This window comes from Ovis aries, chromosome 1 (assembly GCF_016772045.2).
Source record: "Ovis aries strain OAR_USU_Benz2616 breed Rambouillet chromosome 1, ARS-UI_Ramb_v3.0, whole genome shotgun sequence".
NCBI classification, from domain to species: Eukaryota; Metazoa; Chordata; class Mammalia; order Artiodactyla; family Bovidae; genus Ovis; species Ovis aries.
The window spans coordinates 222,957,918-222,979,742 of NC_056054.1; the positions used below are offsets into that span (position 1 = coordinate 222,957,918).

Genomic DNA, 21,825 nt, shown 5'->3' on the forward strand with positions numbered 1-21,825 from the left:
CCTTTCTGATGTTTTAACACAAAATAAAAGATGAATGACTGAACATAAACTTGCTAAGTGTTTCATAACACAATTCTAAGAGAATATCCATTTCAGAATGTAGATACGACAAAATCTTTGTTTAAAATATGTAGCTAAATTTAAATCGGTACTAGAGATACAGCAATTAAAAGCATATTAATATTAGTTTCTAATGTTCATTATTGAAAGTAATTAAATATCCATTTACTTCTAGCTCATTGGACGACCAGCAATGCCAGCTTATTGGAATCTTGGATTCCAGCTGAGTCGCTGGAATTACAAGACACTTGATGTAGTGAAAGCAGTGGTAAAAAGAAATCGGGAAGCTGGCATACCATTTGTAAGTAGGATGAAGGGTTTGTGGGAATATATATAAAGTTAAATATTTTCACATTATAATAAATGCAGGACATTTTCAGGATTACCATATTTGCCAAATATGAGTTCAGTTCAGTTCAGACACTCAGTCGTGACCAACTCTTTGTGACCCTATGGACTACAGAACGCCAAGCCTCCCTGTCCATCACCAACTCCTGGGGTTTATTCAAACTCATGTCCATTGAGTCGGTTATACCATCCAACCATGTCACCCTCTATTGTCTCCTTCTCCTGCCTTCCATCACTCGTAGCATCAGTTCAGTTCAGTTCAGTTCAGTCACTCAGTCGTGTCCGACTCTTTGCGACCCCATGAATCACAGCATGCCAGGCCCCCCTGTCCATCACCAACTCCCAGAGTTCACTCAGACTCACGTCCTTTGAGTCAGTGATGCCATCCAGCCATCTCATCCTGGGTCGTCCCCTTCTCCTCCTGCCCCCAATCCCTCCCAGCATCAGAGTCTTTTCCATTGAGTCAACTCTTTGCATGAGGTGGCCAAACTATTGGAGTTTCAGCTTTACCATCATTCCTTCCAAAGAAATCCCAGGGCTGATCTCCTTCAGAATGGACTGGTTGGATCTCCTCGCAGTCCAAGGGACTCTCAAGAGTGTTCTCCAACACCACAGTTCAAAAGCATCAATTCTTCGGTGCTCAGCCTTCTTCACAGTCCAACTCTCACATCCATACATGACTGCTGGAAAAACCATAGCCTTGAAGAGATGGACCTTTGTTGGCAAAGTAATGTCTCTGCTTTTTAATAAGCTGTTTCAGTTGCTCATAACTTTTCTTCCAAGGAGCATGCATTTTTTAAATTCATGGCTGCAGTTACCATCTGCAGTGATTTGGAGCCCCCCCAAAATAAAATCTGTCACTGTTTTAAATGTCTCCCCATCTATTAAGTAATGGGACCATATGCCAAGATCTTAGTTTTATGAATATTGAGTTTTAAGCCACCTTGTTCACTCTCCTCTTTCACTTTCATCAAGAGGTCTTTGGTTCTTCTTCACTTTCTGACATAAGGGTGATATCATTTGCATATGTGAAGTTATTGATGTTTCTCCCAGTAATCTTGATTCCAGGTTGTGCTTCATCCAGTCCAGCATTTCTCGTGATGTACTCTGCATATAAGTTAAATATGCAGGTGACAATATACAGCCTTGATCTACTTTTCCTATTCGGAACCAGTCTGTTGTTCCATGTCCCGTTCTAACTGTTGCTTCCTGACCCTCATACAGATTTCTCAGGAGGCAGGTCAGGTGGTCTGGTATTCCCATCTCTTTCAGAATTTTCCACAGTTTATTGTGATCCACACATCAAAGGCTTTGGTATAGTTAATAAAGCAGAAATAGATATTTTTCTGGAACTCTCTTGCTTCTGTGATGTTCCAGAAGATGTTGACAGTTTGATCTCTGGTTCCTCTGCCTTTTCTAAATCCAGCTTGAACATCTGGAAGTTCACATTTCACATATGGTTGAAGCCCCGCTTGGAGAATTTTGAGTATTATTTTACTACCGTGTGAGATGTGTGCAATAGTTCAGTAGTTTGAGCATTCTTTGGCATTGCCTTTCTTTGGGATAGGAATGAAAACTGACCTTTTCCAGTCTTGCGGCCACTGCTGAGTTTTCCAAATTTGCTGGCATATTGAGTGTAGCACCTTCACAGCATCATGTTTTAGGATTTGGAATAGGTCAACTGGACTTCCATCAAGTCTACTAGCTTTGTTCATAGCGATGCTTGCTAACGCCCACTTGACTTTGCATTCTAGGAGAGTGTTCATGATTGTCAGGGTCATGAAGATCTTTTTTGCATAGTTCTGCTGTGTATTCTTGCCACCTCTTCTTATTATCTTCTGCTTCGGTTAAGTCCATACCATTTCTGTCCTTTATTGTGCTCATCTTTGCAAGAAACATTCCCTTGGTATCTCTAATTTTTTTGAAGAGATCTCTAGCTTTTCCCATTCTGTTGTTTTCCTCTATTTTTTTGCATTGATCACTGAGAAAATTTTCTTATTTCTCCTTGCTCTTCTTTGGAACTCTGCATTCAAATGGTATATCTTTCCTTTTCTCCTTTGCCTTTTATTACTCTTCTTTTCACAGCTGTTTGCCAAATATAGATATAGGTTATTAAGCTGCTTATTAATGATGAAGTACACTTTATGTCCATACACAATGCTCAGGTGTACCTGAATTTTGAGAACTGATCATGAGTTATACTAGAATAGAACACATGTTGAAGTATGAACAAAATTATATTATTGTTCATATATACTTTTAGAGTTTGTATACTTTTAATGTAATAAAATTTCATGTGTTTTATTTAATGTGAAGATTTTTGTTTTCTATACAATGATCCCATATATGTACATATACATGTGTTTATAACATAATACATACCGAGTGGTCATCACTTAAACAAATGTAAATAATCATTAGACAAACTAGCTTTATTAGACATATCATTGTGTCTTTAGTGAAATAAAAGAGATCTAAGTTCATTTACCTTTTAATCATTACATTTATATAGCAATTCTTTGGACTTTAGGGTTAATGTGATTAGAGGTTTCGTTCAGTGCTGTTTATTGAAATATACTCTGCTAATTTTTAGGACACACAAATCACTGATATTGACTATATGGAAGACAAGAAAATCTTTACTTATGATCAAGTTGCATTTAACGGCCTCCCAGAATTTGTTCAAGATCTGCATGCCCACGGGCAGAAATATGTCATCATCTTGGTAATAACTGAACATATATATTAATTTTAGTATTTACACATTTGAAAATTAATTGATTTTCTAGTTTCTTCTCTCTATTATTAGGACCCTGCAGTTTCCATAGACAAACGTGTGAATGGGACAGCATATGAGTCCTATGATAGGGGAACTGCCCAAAAGGTGTGGGTAAATGAGTCAGATGGGACTACAGCCATTATTGGAGAGGTAAATAATGATATTCATTAAATTTGTGTTGCTTGGATTTTCTATTGTACAGCAACAAGTGTTTCTGAGTGTGTGTATGTATGTGTGTGTCAGAGAATTTGCTTGCTTTCAAATCTGGATTTGCTATTTTAATTGCATAGAGAAGTTTTAGGGTAAATATTCCAATTATCTCTAAAGCAGTTTTTATAAGAAGGCAGATAATTTTCAATGATAAGCAATGAAATTAGTTATGCAAATATGATAAATACCTTGATTACAGCAATTCTCATAATTTGATGTAAAATAATTGCATGTATAAATTGAATACTTACATGTTGGATAATAAGATTTATGGTGTATATTTATGGTGCAACGATTTTACAATAAAATCATTAGATATCTATGATTAAAGTTATTTTTAATACTTTACATTTGAAAAAAAGCCAATTTGAGATGGCTTTAACGTTTAACTTTCCTTTTCCAATTTTAACTTTCCTCATATCACGGAACTAATAAAGAGCAGTGTGAAGAAAATGCCTAGCTCCCAAAGGCATAATTTTTAATCAAGATAAATATTCTAGAGACAGATTCATAAGACACACCAAAAACCATAATGTGTAGATATGTTGACCTGATAATTCCAATTCTGTAATTTAGTCAAGGGAAATGAAACAGCAGAAAATATCAACTTATAGAAACATATTTATTATGACTTTATATACAAAAATAAAGACTAAATAAGATAATAAGACTAAATAAATTTATTTACAACAGTAAAGACTATACTAACAATAACTTTTTATTTAATCACATTCACCAAAGTTAAAATTTCTGATGAAAATTTTCTTAATTATGAGCTCCATCAGGAAACAAAATATTCCTTCCCTAATGTCATTAATATCTTAAAATATATATTTTGTTAAGACCTGTACCAGGGCTTCCTTGGTAACTAAGTCGGTAAAGAATCTGCCTGCAAAGCAGGAGACCTGGGTTCAATCCCTGGGTCAGGAAGATCCTCTGGAAAAGGAAATGGTAACCCACTCCAGTACTCTTGCCTGGAGCATCCCATGGACAGAGGAGCCTGGCAGGCTACAGTCCATGGGGTTACAAGAGTCAGACATGACTTATCGTCTAAACCACTACCAAGACCTGTTCTATTGAATATGGACAGATCTGATCACTAATATGCATAATTTGAATATTAAAACAATATTATTTGTCCCAATACATCTTAAATTGAATTTATCTTGCTGAATGTCATTATTTTACATGGTAAGTAAAATAATATGAAGAAGCATAAATCATAAAGAGGCATCTAGTATTTAACAGCATGGAATTGGATATGAGAGTGCCTGGATATGTGATTGGATATGAGGTTCCTTCTGTACTACTTATTAGCAAGTGACTTTGAAAAGCTCCTTTGTTTATCACTTTTTTCATCAGCAAAATGAGTTTAATTATACTACTTACCTCTTCTGTAAAGTGATGATAAAAATAGTACCTAGTTCCTAAATTTCTAGTGAAGACTTAATGAAGTAATAACTAAAAGCCATTGGAGTAGTCCCAAGAACATCATAAATGAGTGACTAAGAATACACACAAATATAAATAAACACACAAAGAACTTTTTAGCTTAAATTTCTTGAGAACATATGCCTTTGGAAATGCACTAATATAATTCCTCTTATCAAACAGTTAATATGTCTGTGCTTTCAAGTAGACCTAAGATTATTGTAAATATAGGTGGTGCAGGGATCACATATACCTAAAGAAGTACAATGTCATAACTTTAAAAATTTTTTACTCTTCCTATTCACTCAGTCTGAATTTCCATTATTTATGTTTTCTCTTACATTCGTATATATGGGAATAATCTGTTCTTCCAGGTATGGCCAGGATTAACAGTATACCCTGATTTCACAAATCCAAGTTGCATAGAATGGTGGGCAAATGAATGCTACCTTTTTCATCAACAAGTAAATTATGATGGACTTTGGATTGTAAGTAGTTATTTTAGACTTGTGATTTTGGACAATAAACGTAGAATTATTTTTCCATAAAATAACTATAAGTTCAACAAGATGTACTTTATAATATATTAAGCATAAAATAATGTTATAATTTTCCTAAAATATATAAATATCATACCTGACATATTTATGGGTCAGAAAATACAAACTAAAAACTATTAATTGAGATTTTTATCATCTAATAATATTCTTTATAGATTAAAGTTTATTTCTATAACTAAGAGGTTATATTTTTATGGTTAATAATTTAAGTTGAAAACATTTAACAAAATTTGTAGTGCAACTTCAAAAACATTTATTAATAGATGCAGTAGTTAAGCAATTGCAGCAACATGGGCTTGAAAAGCTCTTATCCTTTAGAAACTTTCTTTTAATAAGTTATAAGTAGAACAAATCAATGTTGTCAATAAGTTAAGTGTTTTATCTCAAGACAGATGACAACAATAAACAGACAAAATTGTATGTTTACTGGTAAAGTTATTAAAGGAAAACACTAATGTTTAAAAGTTGCTTTGGATAAAATTTTTACATCTATAGCTATTGATGCCTGTTGGTAGGCTTATGATTTAAAATAATAGTGATTATAGTCAATGATTTAGTGTCTTTTGTTTAAGATAGTTGGCTTCCATGGTGGCTCAGTGGTAAAGAAACTGCCTGCAATGCAGGAGACGCAGGTCTGATTCCTGGGTTGGGAAGATTCCCTGGAGAAGGAAATGGCAGCCCACTCCAGTGTTCTTGCCTGAATGGACAGAGGAGCCTGGCAGACTATAAAACTATAACATTTGGGGAATGAAATTACTTGGTAATCTGAGAACTCTGTATTTCAGGAAAAAAAAATCTAATAAGTTTGGACACAGAACATCAGCCATGTTTTACAAAGTTATTATAGCTGTACAAAATTTTGGAAGGAAAAATAATGGATATCTGGGGATAGCTAAATTATTTTACGTTTGAGGTCACAGCATCTCCACTTTCCTGAATTTTCACTATTAATTCAGTCATTATTAAATTATTCATCTAATCATTTATTTACCCAATCAATTACAGGTGTTTATTTTTCACCATCATGAAAACATGGAGTTGACTAAAAGATTAGCATAACCTTCAGAATTCTTATGATGATAACCAAATGAAGATGGAAAGGCATTTAGTTATTTGACAGAAAATTAGTGAGACTGCAATGATGATATCTAGCTGCTGGGATTTTATTTTCATGATTTACTTTCTGTCTGTTTAATAAAATTTCAAATTATCAGATGCTCCACACAAACAGTTATTGGTGAGATAACTATAGTTTCACCCAAAAACTCATAAGACATACTGTCATCTAGCAGTCCTCTCTTTTGTCTTTTTACCAGTTAAATTTCCATTTATCCTCAGTGAATACTCCATTTTACTAACAGCTCTTATCTATAGAGAGGATCTCTCTTTCTCCTTTATAGAGATAATGGAAGACTATGACATGAACTGTTTCTGCTTCCCACCCCAACCCATCAAAAGCCAGCATCCCTCCTCTTTTTCTTTATTTTCAGTTGATGAAGTGGCTCTTACTCCAGTCAGCATCAGTCCTCCCATGTGGATTTTTCTTTCTCTTCTGTGCAGTTTGCCTCCTATATTTTTAAATCTCTTATGCTAATGATATTTCACTTTATTCTACTTAAGTCTTCCTTATGATGAAGAAAAAAGCCGGGTAGGGAATCATTGACCATACTTGTCATCATCAATCCTACCTCATTTCTTTATTTCCTTTTTTAGCAACAATTCTTGATAGAATCAACAACACTCAGTTCTGGTAGAGATGACCAAAAGAAAAAACAAACAAACAAACAAACAAAAAAAAAAACAAAGCAATCTTCTCTTGAGTTTTGTTTTCAATTCTAGCTCCAATTTCAATTGCTTTATTTAAATTAGAAGTGCCTTCTTGCCTTCTTCCCTTTCTTTGTTTCCTTTTTTCCCCTCCCTCTCTCCCTTCCTTCCTTTCTTCCTTCCTTCCTTTCTTTTTATTGCATATGAAATAATTTGAGTCCATTGCATCAGAGTTACAAGTATAAATGACATTTAGCCATAATGCAAGATAATTTGACTATGCTATAAAGAGAAAATATTCCAGTTCCCAAGTCTATTGAAGACTGAAATACTTGATTCATATCCAAAGAGAGGAAAGGATGGGCTGAAGAGCATCTGAGCAAGTCAGAGTAATTATGACACTGACACAGAAGCATTTTGACTAATTAAAAACACACACACACACACACACACAACATGATAACTAGTATGATGTCAAAGCTCATTAAATATCACCAAATTCATATTTACTCTGTGTGTATGCTGAGTTGCTTCAGTCTTGTCTAACTCTTTGCAACCCTATGGACTGTACTCTTCCAAGCTCCTCTGTCCATGGACTTCTCCAGGCAAGACTAATGGAGTGGGTTGCCAAACTCTCCTCCAGGGGTTCCTCCCACCCCAGAGATCAAACCCAGATTTCTTAAAAGTCTCCTGCATTGACAGGCAGATTCTTTACTCTTAGCACAACCATACATTTGGTTTATGTGGATATTCTGTTTCTAGCTTTTACCTAAATAACTGCCAAATTCTAGTGCTAGTTGTTTCTCTACTTTTTTCATTTTATTCAAATTATTTTTTCTGACAATGAATATATAGTAAAGGAGTATTATTTAATGAAAAATTATTGTCATGTCAAATTTTAAAATATTTGTATAATTTTATAATTTGATAGATTTTTAATTTTGATTCAATGCTAATGCTTTTTAATTTTAAGTATTAAAATCACTTCAGAAAATGTTATGAACTTAATTGAAGTAGAAAAATAGATTTTTCTTGCATATAAGAATACATTACAGTTGAATTATCTTTTCTGTATCATTCTTAAGATAATATCTTAATATTTTTAGAAATAAGAGCCAACTGCATTTGGTACAATTAAGACTAAAACTTCAAAGAACATTTCCATTTTTTTCTGAAAAAATAGGCATATTTTCATAATCACATTGTTTTTATGGTTTTATTCTTTAAAATCTGAACAACTGAGTTTTCCCATAAAGAAGTCTAATAATTTAATATATAGTGTTGGGAAGCTTAAAATTCATCAAGAAAATATATCCAAACATGTTCAATGTATCCCAAATAACTGAAGGCTTAATTGGATACATTCTCTCAACATTTCATAAGATTCTTAGAAAAAGTCGATTATTTGAATTTCTTTGAAAATAAAGGCATTTTCATTTAGATTTTTGGAGAAGGAAATGGCAACCCACTCTGGTACTCTTGCCTGGAAAATCCCATGATGGGGAAGCCTGATAGGCTAAAGTCCATAGGGTCACAAAGAATCAGACATGACTGAGCAATTTCACTTCACTTCATTTAGATTTAGTTTAAACGTGAAGTTATGTAATGTCACCAGATTATTATAAAATTTTCAATGGACTTGATAAAGTACCCATAAAAATGCCATTGCCAATTTCTACAAATAGTCATTATTAGGCTTGAGATGATTTTAATGATACCTGAAAATCTGTAGGAATACATCTTACTATCAATTCATTGAGTTCTCGGCCTCAAAACTTACAAAATTTTCAATCTGACTCTAAGTTGAAATGCTAATCAAATTCACTTTTTACATGACATTATATAAATGTAACATCACTTAAATGATTTGAGTATGCTAGAGAAAACTATTTTCAGATTTCTGAAAGAACAAAAATACAAAATACATGAAAAGAAATACAAATCAATTCCTTCAAATTATGAGTAGTAAGTTTAGCTTATTAATAATATAATCTTTCCAAATAGATAAGATATTTTAATTAAAAATAAGAAAATATCAAATGCTATCCATTTATTGTAGAATATAGTTAAAATCATTTTAAGTTATTTTGCTATTATATTATATTTATTAAATTATTTTATTTACTCTTAAATTGAATAAGATAAAGTATATTTTTAGTGAATGCTGCAATTTTTTTGCAAGTTTGCAAATATGCAGTTCAAGTACAATAACATTAAAATCAGAGTTAAATGTTTGCTCTTGCATTTCTTCAGTGATATTATATACAAGAGTTAGTAAAATATTTTAGAAAAAGACTTAAAATTTAAAATAATACAACTCAGTTCCATTTATGAATTTCAGTACTTGATGCTATGTTTAAATTTAATTCAATTTCTGCAATCAAGAAGAAAAAAATATTTATGTTTATCTAAAATTATTGCCTGTTCAACTATAGTATCTCTTTGTATTAATTTTACTGGACATATGGCAGCAAAATTGAATATATTAGGTAAATTTCAGTAAAAAAAAACAATGTATACTTTAGAATAACTACTTGTTTTTCTTTGTGGCTCTTAAGAAAACAAAAATGTGTATCAAAATGAGAAATTATATCTCTCCCTGAATGGCCTTAATTTCTTACATTAATTCCATCTGAACATCATGTAGATTGAAGAAGGGAAGAGTAATGAAGAGAATATGCTTCCTCTCAGGAAAACCAGATTAACAAAGGAATTGACTGAGTTTGATACCTTTGTGAAAGCAGAAACAAAATATTGTAGAGATGAGGGAAATAAGACTCAAAAATATATAGAAGTTTGGTATATTAACAGAGAAGGAGAAGGACACACATTTCTTGAGCATGTTATAAATGATTTTATATGAATTATCTTTTTTAGTCCAAAGATTTTACTCAACTGTTTGTGGACATAAAACTAGTAAGTAGGAAGAAAATATTGAGGCCTCAGTTTACAAAGCAAGAAAATCCATAGACACAATACCCCACAGCTCTGACTCCAAAAGGTATCTAGATCACTGGTTCTTATAATGTGGTCCAGCAGCCCTAGGGTTCCCTGAAACTCTTCCAGGGATTCAATAAGGTCACAGCCATTTTTATTAGAATGCTAAAATGCTATTTACCTTTTTTGTATTCTCACTCTCTCATGAAAATGAAGGAGTTGTGTTAGTCACTCAGTAGTGTCTGACTCTTTGCAACCCCATGGACTGTAGCCCATCAGGCTCCTCTGTCCATGGGGTTTTCCAGGCAAGACTACTGAAGTGGGTTGCCATTCCCTTCTCCGGGGGATCTTCCTGACCCAGGAATTGAACCCAGGTCTCCTCCGTTTTTTACCAACTGAGCTATGAGGGAAGCCCATTCTAACACCATACACAAACATAAATGCAAAAAATGGATTAAAGACATAAACGTAAGACCAGAAACTATAAAACTCTTAGGAAAACATAGGCAGAACATTTATTTTAAAAGACAGTTGCTTAATACATTTACTCTAATATGATTAATGCTTTATATGTATTTTAAACAAGGTAAATCAAATATATTTTGGTTGTATATAATCCTTTAATTCCATCAAGATACTGATGTTATCTAGTATATACATTTATTCAAACACAAGCAATATTTTTTTCTCACTATAATAACTTGTTCATACTAGAAGTAGAATCAAGTAATGAGAATAGTTAAACAAGCTTGTTTGTAGGTTGGTAGGTTATATTTGTCTTCTGGGAGAAGAATGTCATGGTCGTGCTTGATAAAATATTTACAAATAAATAGACCTTATGCAAATATGATTTACAACTATTTAAAATCTGTTGTTTTATATCTTAAATCCATTTAGGACATGAATGAAGTTTCCAGCTTTGTTCAAGGTTCAAAGAAAGGATGCAGTGCGAACAACCTGAATTACCCACCTTTTACTCCTGGTAAATTTCATTTATTTTCTACAGTTAAGTGAGAAAAACTATATTTATTTACTGGTAAATTCAAGCATATCTTTCTAAATTACAGATGTTGATATAATTTTGAGACCCTGAAATAACTGGTGTTTATTTTTGTCCAAAATATTTATGCCTAAGTAAAGGAGCACATTTTTAAATTTTGGTGCAGAATATTTTGTCTTTACCACAGATGAATTGCTTATGATTAAATGATAAGTGAAAGACACAAAATTTGTTTGAAGTCATAATTTAAGTGATAACAGTTTTTTCCTTGAACGCTATGCTGTGATTCTGTGTCTTTATGCAGTTCAGTCAGTCACTCAGTCGCGTCCTACTCTTTGCAATCGCATGGATTACAGCACACCAGGCCTACCTGTCCATCACCAACTCCCTGAGTTTACTCAAACTCATATCCACTGAGCCAGTCATGCCATCGAACCATCTGTTCATCTTCTATTGTCCTTCTCCTCCTGCCTTCAATCTTTTCCATTGAAGCATATGGGTCTTTTCAAATGAGTCAGTTTTTTGCATCAGGTGGCCAAAGTATTGGAGTTTCAGCTTCAACATCAGTCCTTCCAATGAATATTCAGGACTAATTTCCTTTAGGATGGACAGTTTGGATCTCCTTGCAGTCCAAGGGACTCTCAAGAGTCTTCTCCAACACCACAGTTCAAAAGCATCAATTCTTTGGCACATAGCTTTCTTTATAGTCCAACTCTCACACCCATGTATGACTACTGGAAAAACCATAGCTTTGACTAGACACACCTTTGTTGGCAAAGTAATGTCTCTGCATTTTAATAAGCTGTCTCAGTTAGTCATAACGTTTCTTCCAAGGAGTAAGTGTCTTTTAATTTCATGGCTGGAGTCACCATCTGCAGTCATTTTGGAGCCCCCCAAAATAAAGTCTGTCACTGTTTTAACTGTTTCCCCATCTATTTGTCATTATGTAATGGGACCAGATGTTATGATCTTCCCTGGTGGCTCAGAGGTTAAAGTGTCTGCCTGCAATGCGGGAGACCTGGATTCAATCCCTGGGCTGGGAAAATCCCTTAGAGAAGGAAAGGGCAACCCATTCCAGTATTCTTGCCTGGAGAATCCCACGGATGGTGGAGCCTGGTGGGCTAAAGTCCATGGGGTCGCAAAGAGACAGATACGACAGAGTGACTTCACTTTCACTTTCACTTTAATGGGACCAGATGCCATGATTTTAGTTTTTTGAATATTGCGTTTTAAGCCAACTTTTTCACTCTCGTCTTTCACTTTTCTCAAGAGTTCTTTCATCTTTAGTTCACCTTCATCTTTAGTTCTTCCTCGCTTTCTGCCATGAGGGTGATGTCATCTGTATATGTGAATTTATTGATATTTCTCCCAGCAATCTTGATTCCAGCTTGTGTTTATTCCAGTCCAGTTATTTAGTCCATTCCAGTTATTTCTCATGATGTACTCTGCATATAAGTTAAATATGTAGGGTGACAATATACAGCCTTCATCTACTTCTTTTCCTATTTGGAACCAGTCTGTTGTTCCATGTCCAGTTCTAACTGTTGCTTCCTGACCTGCATACAGATTTCTCAGGAGGCTGGTCAGGTGGTCTGGTATTCCCATCTCTTGAAAAATTTTCCACAGTTTTTTGTGATCCACACATCAAAGGCTTTGGCATAGTCAATAAAGCAGAAATAGATATTTTTCTGGAACTCTTGCTTTTGCAATGTTCCAGAAGATGTTGACAGTTTGATCTTTGATTCCCCTGCCTTTTCTAAATCCAGCTTGAACATCTGGAAGTTCATATTTCACATACTGTTGAAGCCTCGCTTAGAGAATTTTGAGTATTATTTTACTACTGTCTGAGATGAGTGCAATAGTTCAGTAGTTTGAGCATTCTTTGGCATTGCCTTTCTTTGGGATAGGAATGAAAACTGACCTTTTCCAGTCTTGTGGCCACTGCTGAGTTTTCCAAATTTGCTGGCATATTGAGTGTAGCACTTTCACAGCATCATGTTTTAGGACTTGGAATAGCTCAACTGGAATTCGGAGAAGGCAATGGCACCCCACTCCAGTACTCTTGCCTGAAAAATCCTATGGATGGCAGAGCCAGTGGGCTGCAGTCCATGGGGGTGCTAAGAGTCGGACACGACTGAGCAACTTCCCTTTCACTTTTCACTTTCACGCATTAGAGAAGGAAATGGCAACCCATTCCAGTGTTCTTGCCTTTAGAATCCCAGGGACGGGGGAGCCTGGTGGGCTGCCGTCCATGGGGTCGGACAGAGTCGGACACGACTGAAGCGACTTAGCAGCAGCAGCAGCAACTGAAATTCCATCACCTCCAGTAGCTTTGTTCATAGTGATGCTTCCTAACATCCACTTGACTTTGCATTCTAGGAGAGTGATCATGATTATCTGGGTTGTGAAGATCTTTTTTGTATAGTTCTGTTGTATATTCTTGCCACCTCTTCCTAATATCTTCTGCTTCTGCTGGTCCATACCATTTCTGTCCTTTGTTGTGCCCATCTTTGCATGAAACATTCCCTTAATATCTCTAATTTTCTTGAAGAGATCTCTAGTTTTTCCCATTCCAATGTTTTCCTCTATTTCTTTGCACTGATCACTGAAGAAGGCTTTCTTATTTCTCCTTGCTATTCTTTAGAACACTACATTCAAATGGGTATGTCTTTCCTTTTCTCTTTTGCCATCATTCAGTTCAGTTCAGTCGCTCAGTTGTGTCCCACTCTTTGCGACCCCATGAATCACAGCACGCCAGGCCTCCCTGTTCATCAACAACTCCTGAAGTTAACTCAGACTCATGTCCATCGAGTCAGTGATGCCATCCAGACATCTCATCCTCTGTCGTCCCCTTCTCCTCCTGCCCCCAATCCCTCCCGGCATCAGAGTCTTTTCCAATGAGACAACTCTTTGCATGAGGTGGCCAAAATACTGGAGTTTCAGCTTTAGCATCATTCCTTCCAAAAGAACACCCAGGGCTGATCTCCTTCAGAATGGACTGGTTGGATCTCCTTGCAGTCCAAGGGACTCTCAAGAGTCTTTTCCAACACCATAGTTCAAAAGCATCAATTCTTTGGTGCTCAGCCTTCTTCACAGTCCAACTCTCACATCCATACTAGACTACTGGAAAAACCATAGCCTTGACTAGACGGACCTTAGTCGGCAAAGTAATGTCTCTGCTTTTGAATATGCTATCTAGGTTGGTCATGACTTTTCTTCCAAGGAGTAAGTGTCTTTAATTCCATTGCTGCAGTCACCATCTGCAGTGATTTTGGAGCCCCCAAAATAAAAGTCTGACACTGTTTCTACTGTTTCCCCATCTATTTGCCATGAAGTGATGGGACCGGATGCCATGATCTTCATTTTCTGAATGTTGAGCTTTAAGCCAAATTTCTCAGTCTCCTCTTTCACTTTCATCAAGAGGCTTTTTAGTTCCCCTTCACTTTCTGCAATAAAAGTGGTGTCATCTGCATATCTGAGGTTATTGATATTTCTCCTAGCAATCTTGATTCCAGCTTGTGTTTCTTCCAGCCCAGCGTTTCTCATGATGTACTCTGCATATAAGTTAAAAGCAGGGTGACAATATACAGCCTTGATGTACTCCTTTCCTATTTGGAACCAGTCTGTTGTTTCATGTCCAGTTCTAACTGTTGCTCCCTAACTTGCATACAGGTTTCTGGAGAGGCAGGTCAGGTGGTCTGGTATTCCCATCTCTTTCAGAATTTTCCACAGTTTATTGTGATCCACACAGTCAAAGGCTTTGGCATAATCAATAAAGCAGAAATAGATGTTTTCTGGAACTCTCTTGCTTTTTCGATGATCCAGCAGATGTTGACAATTTGATCTCTGGTTCCTCTGCCTTTTCTAAAACCAGCTTGAACATCTGGAAGTTCACGGTTCATGTATTGCTGAAGCCTGGCTTGGAGAACTTTGAGCATTACTTTACTAGCATGTGAGATGAGTGCAATTGTGTGGTAGTTTGAGCATTCTTTGGCATTGTCTTTCTTTGGAATTGGAATGAAAACTTACCTTTTCCAGTCCTGTGGCCACTGCTGAGTTTTCCAAATTTGCTGGCATATTGAGTGCAGCACTTTCACAGCATCACCTGTCAGGTTTTGAAATAGCTCCACTGGAATTCCATCACCTCCACTAGCTTTGTTCATAGTGATGCTTTCTAAGGCCCATTTGACTTCACATTCCAGGATGTCTGGCTCTAGATGAGTGATCACACCATGGTGATTATCCAGGTTGTGAAAATCTTTTTTGTACAGTTCTTCCTTGTATTCTTGCCACCTCTTCTTATCATCTTCTGCTTCTGTTATGTCCATACCATTTCTGTCCTTTATCGAGCCCATCTTTGCATGAAATGTTCCCTTGGTATCTCTAATTTTCTTAAAGAGATCTCTAGTCTTTCCCATTCTGTTGTTTTCCTCTATTTCTTTGCATTGACCCCTGAAGAAGGCTTTCTTATCTCTCCTTGCTATTCTTTGGAACTCTGCACTCAGATGCTTATATCTTTCTTTTTCTCCTTTTTCTTTTTTTCCCTCTTCTTTTCCCAGCTATTTGTAAGTCCTCCCCAGACAGCCATTTTGCTTTTTTGCATTTCTTTTCTATGGGGATGGTCTTTATCCTTGTCTCCTGTACAATGTCACAAACCTCATTCCATAGTTCATCAAGCACTCTATTTATCAGATCTAGTCCCTTAAATCTATTTTTCACTTCCACTGTATAATCATAAGGGATTTGATTTAGGTCATACCTGAATGGTCTAGCAGTTTTCCCTACTTTCTTCAATTTAAGTCTGAATTTGGTAATAAGGAGTTCATGATCTGAGCTACAGTCAGCTCCTGGTCTTGTTTTTGTTGACTGTATAGAGCTTCTCCATCTTTGGCTGCAAAGAATAGAATCAATCTGATTTCAGTGTTGACCATCTGGTGATGTCCATGTGTAGAGTCTTCTCTTGTGTTTTTGGAAGAGGGTGTTTGCTATGACCAGTGCATTTTCTTGGCAAAACTCTATTAGTCTTTTCCCTGCTTCATTCCATACTCCAAGGCCAATTTTGCCTGTTACTCCATGTGTTTCTTGACTTCCTACTTTTGCATTCCAGTCCCCTACAATGAAAAGGACATCTTTTGGTGTGTTAGTTCTAAAAGGTCTTTGAGGTCTTCATAGAACCGTTCAGCTTCTTCAGCGTTATTGGTTGGGGCATAGACTTGGATTACCGTGATACTGAGTGGTTTGCCTTGGAGATGAACAGAGATCATTCTGTCGTTTTTGAGATTGCATCCAATGAGATTGCATCTGCATTCTGGACTCTTTTTTTGACCATGATGGCTACTCCATTTCTTCTGAGAGATTCCTGCCCACAGTAGTAGATATAATGGTCATCTGAGTTAAATTCACCCGTTCCAGTCCATTTTAGATCACTGATTCCTAGAATGTTGACGTTCACTCTTGCCATCTCTTGTTTGACCACTTCCAATTTGCCTTGATTCATGGACCTGACATTCCAGGTTCCTATGCAATATTGCTCATTGTACCATTGGACCTTGCTTCTATCATTAGTCCCATCCACAGCTGGGTATTGTTTTTGCTTTGGCTCCATCCCTTCATTCTTTCTGGAGTTATTTCTCCACTGATCTCCAGTAGCATATTGGGCACCTACTGACCTGGTGGAGTTCCTCTTTCAGTATCCTTTCATTTTGCCTTTTCATACTGTTCATGGGGTTCTCAAGGCAAGAATACTGAAGTGGCTTGCCATTCCCTTCTCCAGTGGACCACATTCTGTCAGACCTCTCCACCATGTAGCTAATATGAATAGTTGGGCTTCCCTTGGGAGTTGATGGTAAATCATCCACCTGTAAATACTGGATGCATAGATTCAATCACTGCATTGGAAAGACCCCCTGGAGAAGGAAATAGCAATTCCAGTGAACAGAGAATCCTGGTAGACTACACTCCATGGAGTCTCAAAAGAGTTGGACATCGTGACTAAACTACAGCAATAACAAATGTGAATAACTTTTCACCTATTTTAAAAAGAATGTTTTCACCATTAAAACTGGTTAAAAATTTAACGTAAAGACAAATAAGTGCTCTTAGGGAAATAGATTGTGGTAAGGATATCTGAAGAAAGATAATAATAATTATTACAATGCCACATAAGCGTGCAAATTAAAAGGCAATAAAAACTAAAAAGCAGAGATTTAAATGATTTGCTGTTGTGTAACAAATCGACATGTGTGGAATTAGGTTATATTTTAAAAAAATATTCAGTTTTCAAATTGGAATATAATTATATGATTTACAATACAAATGTATATATTTCTATATACATAAACTCTATTTTTTCCATGAATTTATTTATTACTGAAGCTAAGAAACATAATATGTATTACTTTAAGTGCAAATGTAATGGTCAGTTAATGCAAATAAAGGGTAGAGACCCAATTGGAATTTAGCATAAAGTGATATCTTTAATTATTTTCTAATTATATATAGAATTACATAGCACATCACTTAAGAATTATGAAACTTAAAATGGCAAATATTTCTTACCTAATTATTTCTTATATTTCTTTCTAAGATATTCTTGACAAACTCATGTATTCCAAAACAATTTGCATGGATGCCATGCAATACTGGGGAAAACAGTATGATGTACACAGCCTCTATGGATATAGTATGTCTATAGCCACAGAGAAGTAAGTACAATTTCACTCAGACAACTCTCTAAATTTATTGTCTAGAAATATATTTGGTAATTTACATAGAGTGGATAATAACAACTGTAGGAAAGCAAAGAAAGATAATATTTTCATTGTGAAAAATCAGGACATATAAGCATCACCTCTTTTATTAAATATTCACATATTTAAAACTTAATTATCAAGAACTAAATGATATATGTACTTAACTGCGATACTTTAATTCATTGACTGAAATTATTCTTCTAAATTTTGATTCAGCTTGGTGTCACTGAACATGTGTTCTAAACATGAATCTCATAACTGGCCTAAGACAATGGTGCTATTTGAACAAATCACTGGTTTTTTTTTTTTAAGTTCAGTTCAGTTTAGTCGCTCAGTCATATCCGACTTTTGTGACCCCATGGATCACAGCATGCCAGGCCTCCCTGTCCATCACCAACCCCTGGAGTTCACTCAAATTCATGTCCATCGAGTCAGTGATGCCATCCAGCCATCTCATCCTCTGTCGTCCCCTTTTCGTCCTGCCCCCAATCCCTCCCAGCATCATAGTCTTTTCCAATGAGTCAACTCTTCACATGAGGTGGCCAAAGTACTGGAGTTTCAGCTTTAGCATCATTCTTCAAAGAACACCCAGGATTGATCTCCTTTAGAATGGACTGGTTGGACCTCCTTGCAGTCCAAGGGACTCTCAAGAGTCTTCTCCAACGCCACAGTTCAAAAGCATCTATTCTTTGATGCTCAGCTTTCTTCACAGTCCAACTCTCACATCCATACATGACCATTGGAAAAACCATAGCCTTGACTAGACGGACCTTTGTTGGCAAAGTAATGTCTCCGCTTTTGAATATGCTATCTAGGTTGGTCACAACTTTCCTTCCAAGGAGTAAGCGTCTTTTAATTTCATGGCTGCAATCACCATCTGCAGTGATTTTGGAGCCCCCCAAAAATAAAGTCTGACACTGTTTCCACTGTCTCCCCATCTATTTCCCATGAAGTGATGGGACCGGATGCCATGATCTTCGTTTTCTGAATGTTGAGCTTTAAGCCAACTTTTTCACTCTCCTCTTTCACTTTCATCAAGAGGCTTTTTAGTTCCTCTTCACTTAAAGAGTGTTTCATTTAAAATGTGGTTTTGTACGTAGCATCTCTAAAAAAATGGGTTTGCTTGGGTGTAAAAATGTAGCATGATACAAAGCAAAGAAAGGAGATAATCATATATTGATTGCCTGCTATTTTTCAAGCATTGTATGAGGACCTATAATGCAATAGTAAGTAAAAAAACAAATTCTGGATCAATAAATTTTAATTTTTCTCATAATTAAGCAACTGTGATCAAGTTTTAATTCTAAAGCATATTTGGTCCTAAAGCATACGAGGATATCAAAATTGTATATGCTATCTTCATAGTGTTTACTTCACTTCAATCTATATATCATAGAGTATAAGTAAATAAATTCTGGAAAGAAAGAACATTATAGTTCATATAAAGGTAATTTTAAAAAAACAGCTCAGAATACTATTATATTTTTATTAAGGTAATCTACAAACTTAAATTTTTATTACCTTTTTTCTGATTATTTTCCAATTATGAAAAAAATTTGTCAACAATATTCAGGTACTAATAGTGGTGAGATGAATAATGCTAGTATTGTGGAGATGAAATTCTAAAAACAAAATAAAATGCTTTTCAAGCATTTAAGTTTTACATCAACATTGCTAGATAATATTTGAAAATATAGACATCAATGTATGATTAGCCAAAATCACTGCAGATGGTGATTGCAGCCATGAAATTAAAAGATGCTTACTCCTTGGAAGGAAAGTTATGACCAACCTAGATAGCATATTCAAAAGTGGAGACATTACTTTGCCAACAAAGGTCCGTCTAGTCAAGGCTATGATTTTTCCTGTGGTCATGTATGGATGTGAGATTTGGACTGTGAAGAAAGCTGAGTGTCGAAGAATTGATGCTTTTGAACTGTGGTGTTGGAGAAGACTCTTGAAAGTCCTGTGAACGGCAAGGGGATCCAACCAGTCCATTCTAAAGGAGATCAGTCCTGGGTGTTCATTGGAAAGACTGATGTTAAAGCTGAAACTCCAATACTTTGGCCACCTCATGCAAAGAGGTGACTCAATGGAAAAGACTCTGATGCTGGGAGGGATTGAGGGCAGGAGGAGAAGGGGATGATAGAGTGAGATGACTGGATGGCATCACCAAATCAATGGACATGAGTTTGAGTAAACTCTGGGAGTTGGTGATGGACAGGGAGGCCTGGTGTGCTGCGATTCACTGGGTCACAAAGAGTTGGACACGACTGAGTGACTGAATGAACTGAACTGAGCATCACTGAATCACAAAAAATGTGTTTGGGGTTCAAGTTTGGACTACTGTATTTTATATTATAAAGAGATTTTTCACTGTATTTAAATCACATATTTCAAAAACAAATATTGATTTGTTTTCTGGGTACAGAAAACCCATGTTTAATTTGGTAAATAAAATTATTCAAAGTCTAAATCATTTTTAGAATTTGTTTTTCTATGTTTGATCTGAATGTATTTTACTAAGTACATATTAATATGTAAATACAAAATTAATATAAAATATTGATTAAATAGTTGTAACTATTATAGCTTGGTTCCTAAAACTAATATATGCCTTGAATTTAAGATTTTAGAATTTATCATATCAATATTATTTTAAAATAAATGTTTTTTATTAATTTGATTTTGTTTTTAGAGCTATAGAAAAAGTTCTTCCTAATAAAAGAAGCTTTATTCTCACCCGATCGACTTTTGCTGGATCTGGAAGCCATTCTGCACATTGGTTAGGAGACAATACTGCTTCTTGGGAACAAATGGAATGGTCTATTACAGGAATGCTGGAGTTTGGTTTGTTTGGAATACCTTTGGTAAGTAGTTTTACAATACTGTTTATAAACACTGCAATTACAAATGTTGTAATATTGTCATCTTAATGATTTTCAGTTAAATGATTGAAGGTATATGACAGAAAATTTCAATTTCTATTCCTAGAGAATTTATGAGAAAAATAAGATTGTGGATGGTGTTTATAACATTAGAGTGTAAAGAGAGAATGAACAAAATTCAGTCAAATCATACTAATTCCTAAAACAAAAGTCAATATAAACAAAGGACAGAAAAATCTTATATAATAAATACAAAAGCACCAGAGAAAATCATAGGGAAAAATCCAAATTGGCATTGTAAAAAAGTCAATATCAAAAGTCTAGATATATTCAAAATTCTCTAGATTTTCATTTTAAGTTAAAAAATTAATAAAGTTGTTTCTTCTATTTAAAAGAGAAAAGATGACAGAAATGTTTCAGATTTTTTAAGTAGAGAAAATTATATAGGCTATTCCAAATGTAAGAAACCAGGTAAGTCTCTAAATCATGCAAAAAAAAAAAAGTACTATGCAGTGTTGATTTTCAACAGTAAGAAGTATCATTACATAACAAAATAAATATGAAATATTTATAAAATTATAGTGATTCATTTATTCTCTCATATGTATCGAACAAAATGAAAACCAGAAACAAACCAAACCAAAACAAAAAAGCTACCACACACACACACACACACACACACACACACACACATCATCTTGAATTTGGAAAGTAAAGTAAACACATTACCAATTGATTCACCAAAATAAACTGAATGGAAATGAAGGAAAGAAACCGTAAAATTGAATGTAAACAATTGTACTTCGTATCAGAAATCTGGGACATCAGACAAATTGGTATTTAGAAGAAAATTTTTAGCTTTAAATGCTTAGATTATAAACAAAGAAGTTTTAAACATTAATTAGTGAAGTACATGAATTACAACAATGAAAAACAATAAATCCAAACATATAGGTAATGAAAATAAGAGATAAATGCAATGAAAGCAATGTCTGTAGAGAAACAAATGTCAAAATAAAAAGGTGACTGAAATTTTGAATAAAATAGACCAATATATGGCAAGTTTTGTTCAAAAAAAAAAAGAAAAAACAAGCAA

The 21,825-nt window shown here is 35.1% G+C and overlaps 1 protein-coding gene across 3 annotated transcripts in view; it reads left to right on the top strand.

The window, feature by feature from the left end:
* The window catches only part of SI (sucrase-isomaltase), a 112,927-nt gene that overhangs the window by 14,642 nt on the left and 76,460 nt on the right, over positions 1–21,825 (top strand). For all 3 annotated transcript variants that reach the window (XM_027958732.2, XM_042234933.1, XM_042234939.2), the window contains 7 exons: positions 236–361; positions 3,002–3,133; positions 3,218–3,337; positions 5,203–5,316; positions 10,987–11,071; positions 17,676–17,793; positions 20,540–20,711. In XM_027958732.2, coding sequence (XP_027814533.2) covers positions 236–361; positions 3,002–3,133; positions 3,218–3,337; positions 5,203–5,316; positions 10,987–11,071; positions 17,676–17,793; positions 20,540–20,711 — 867 coding nt within the window. The remainder of the gene's footprint in view (positions 1–235; positions 362–3,001; positions 3,134–3,217; positions 3,338–5,202; positions 5,317–10,986; positions 11,072–17,675; positions 17,794–20,539; positions 20,712–21,825) is intronic.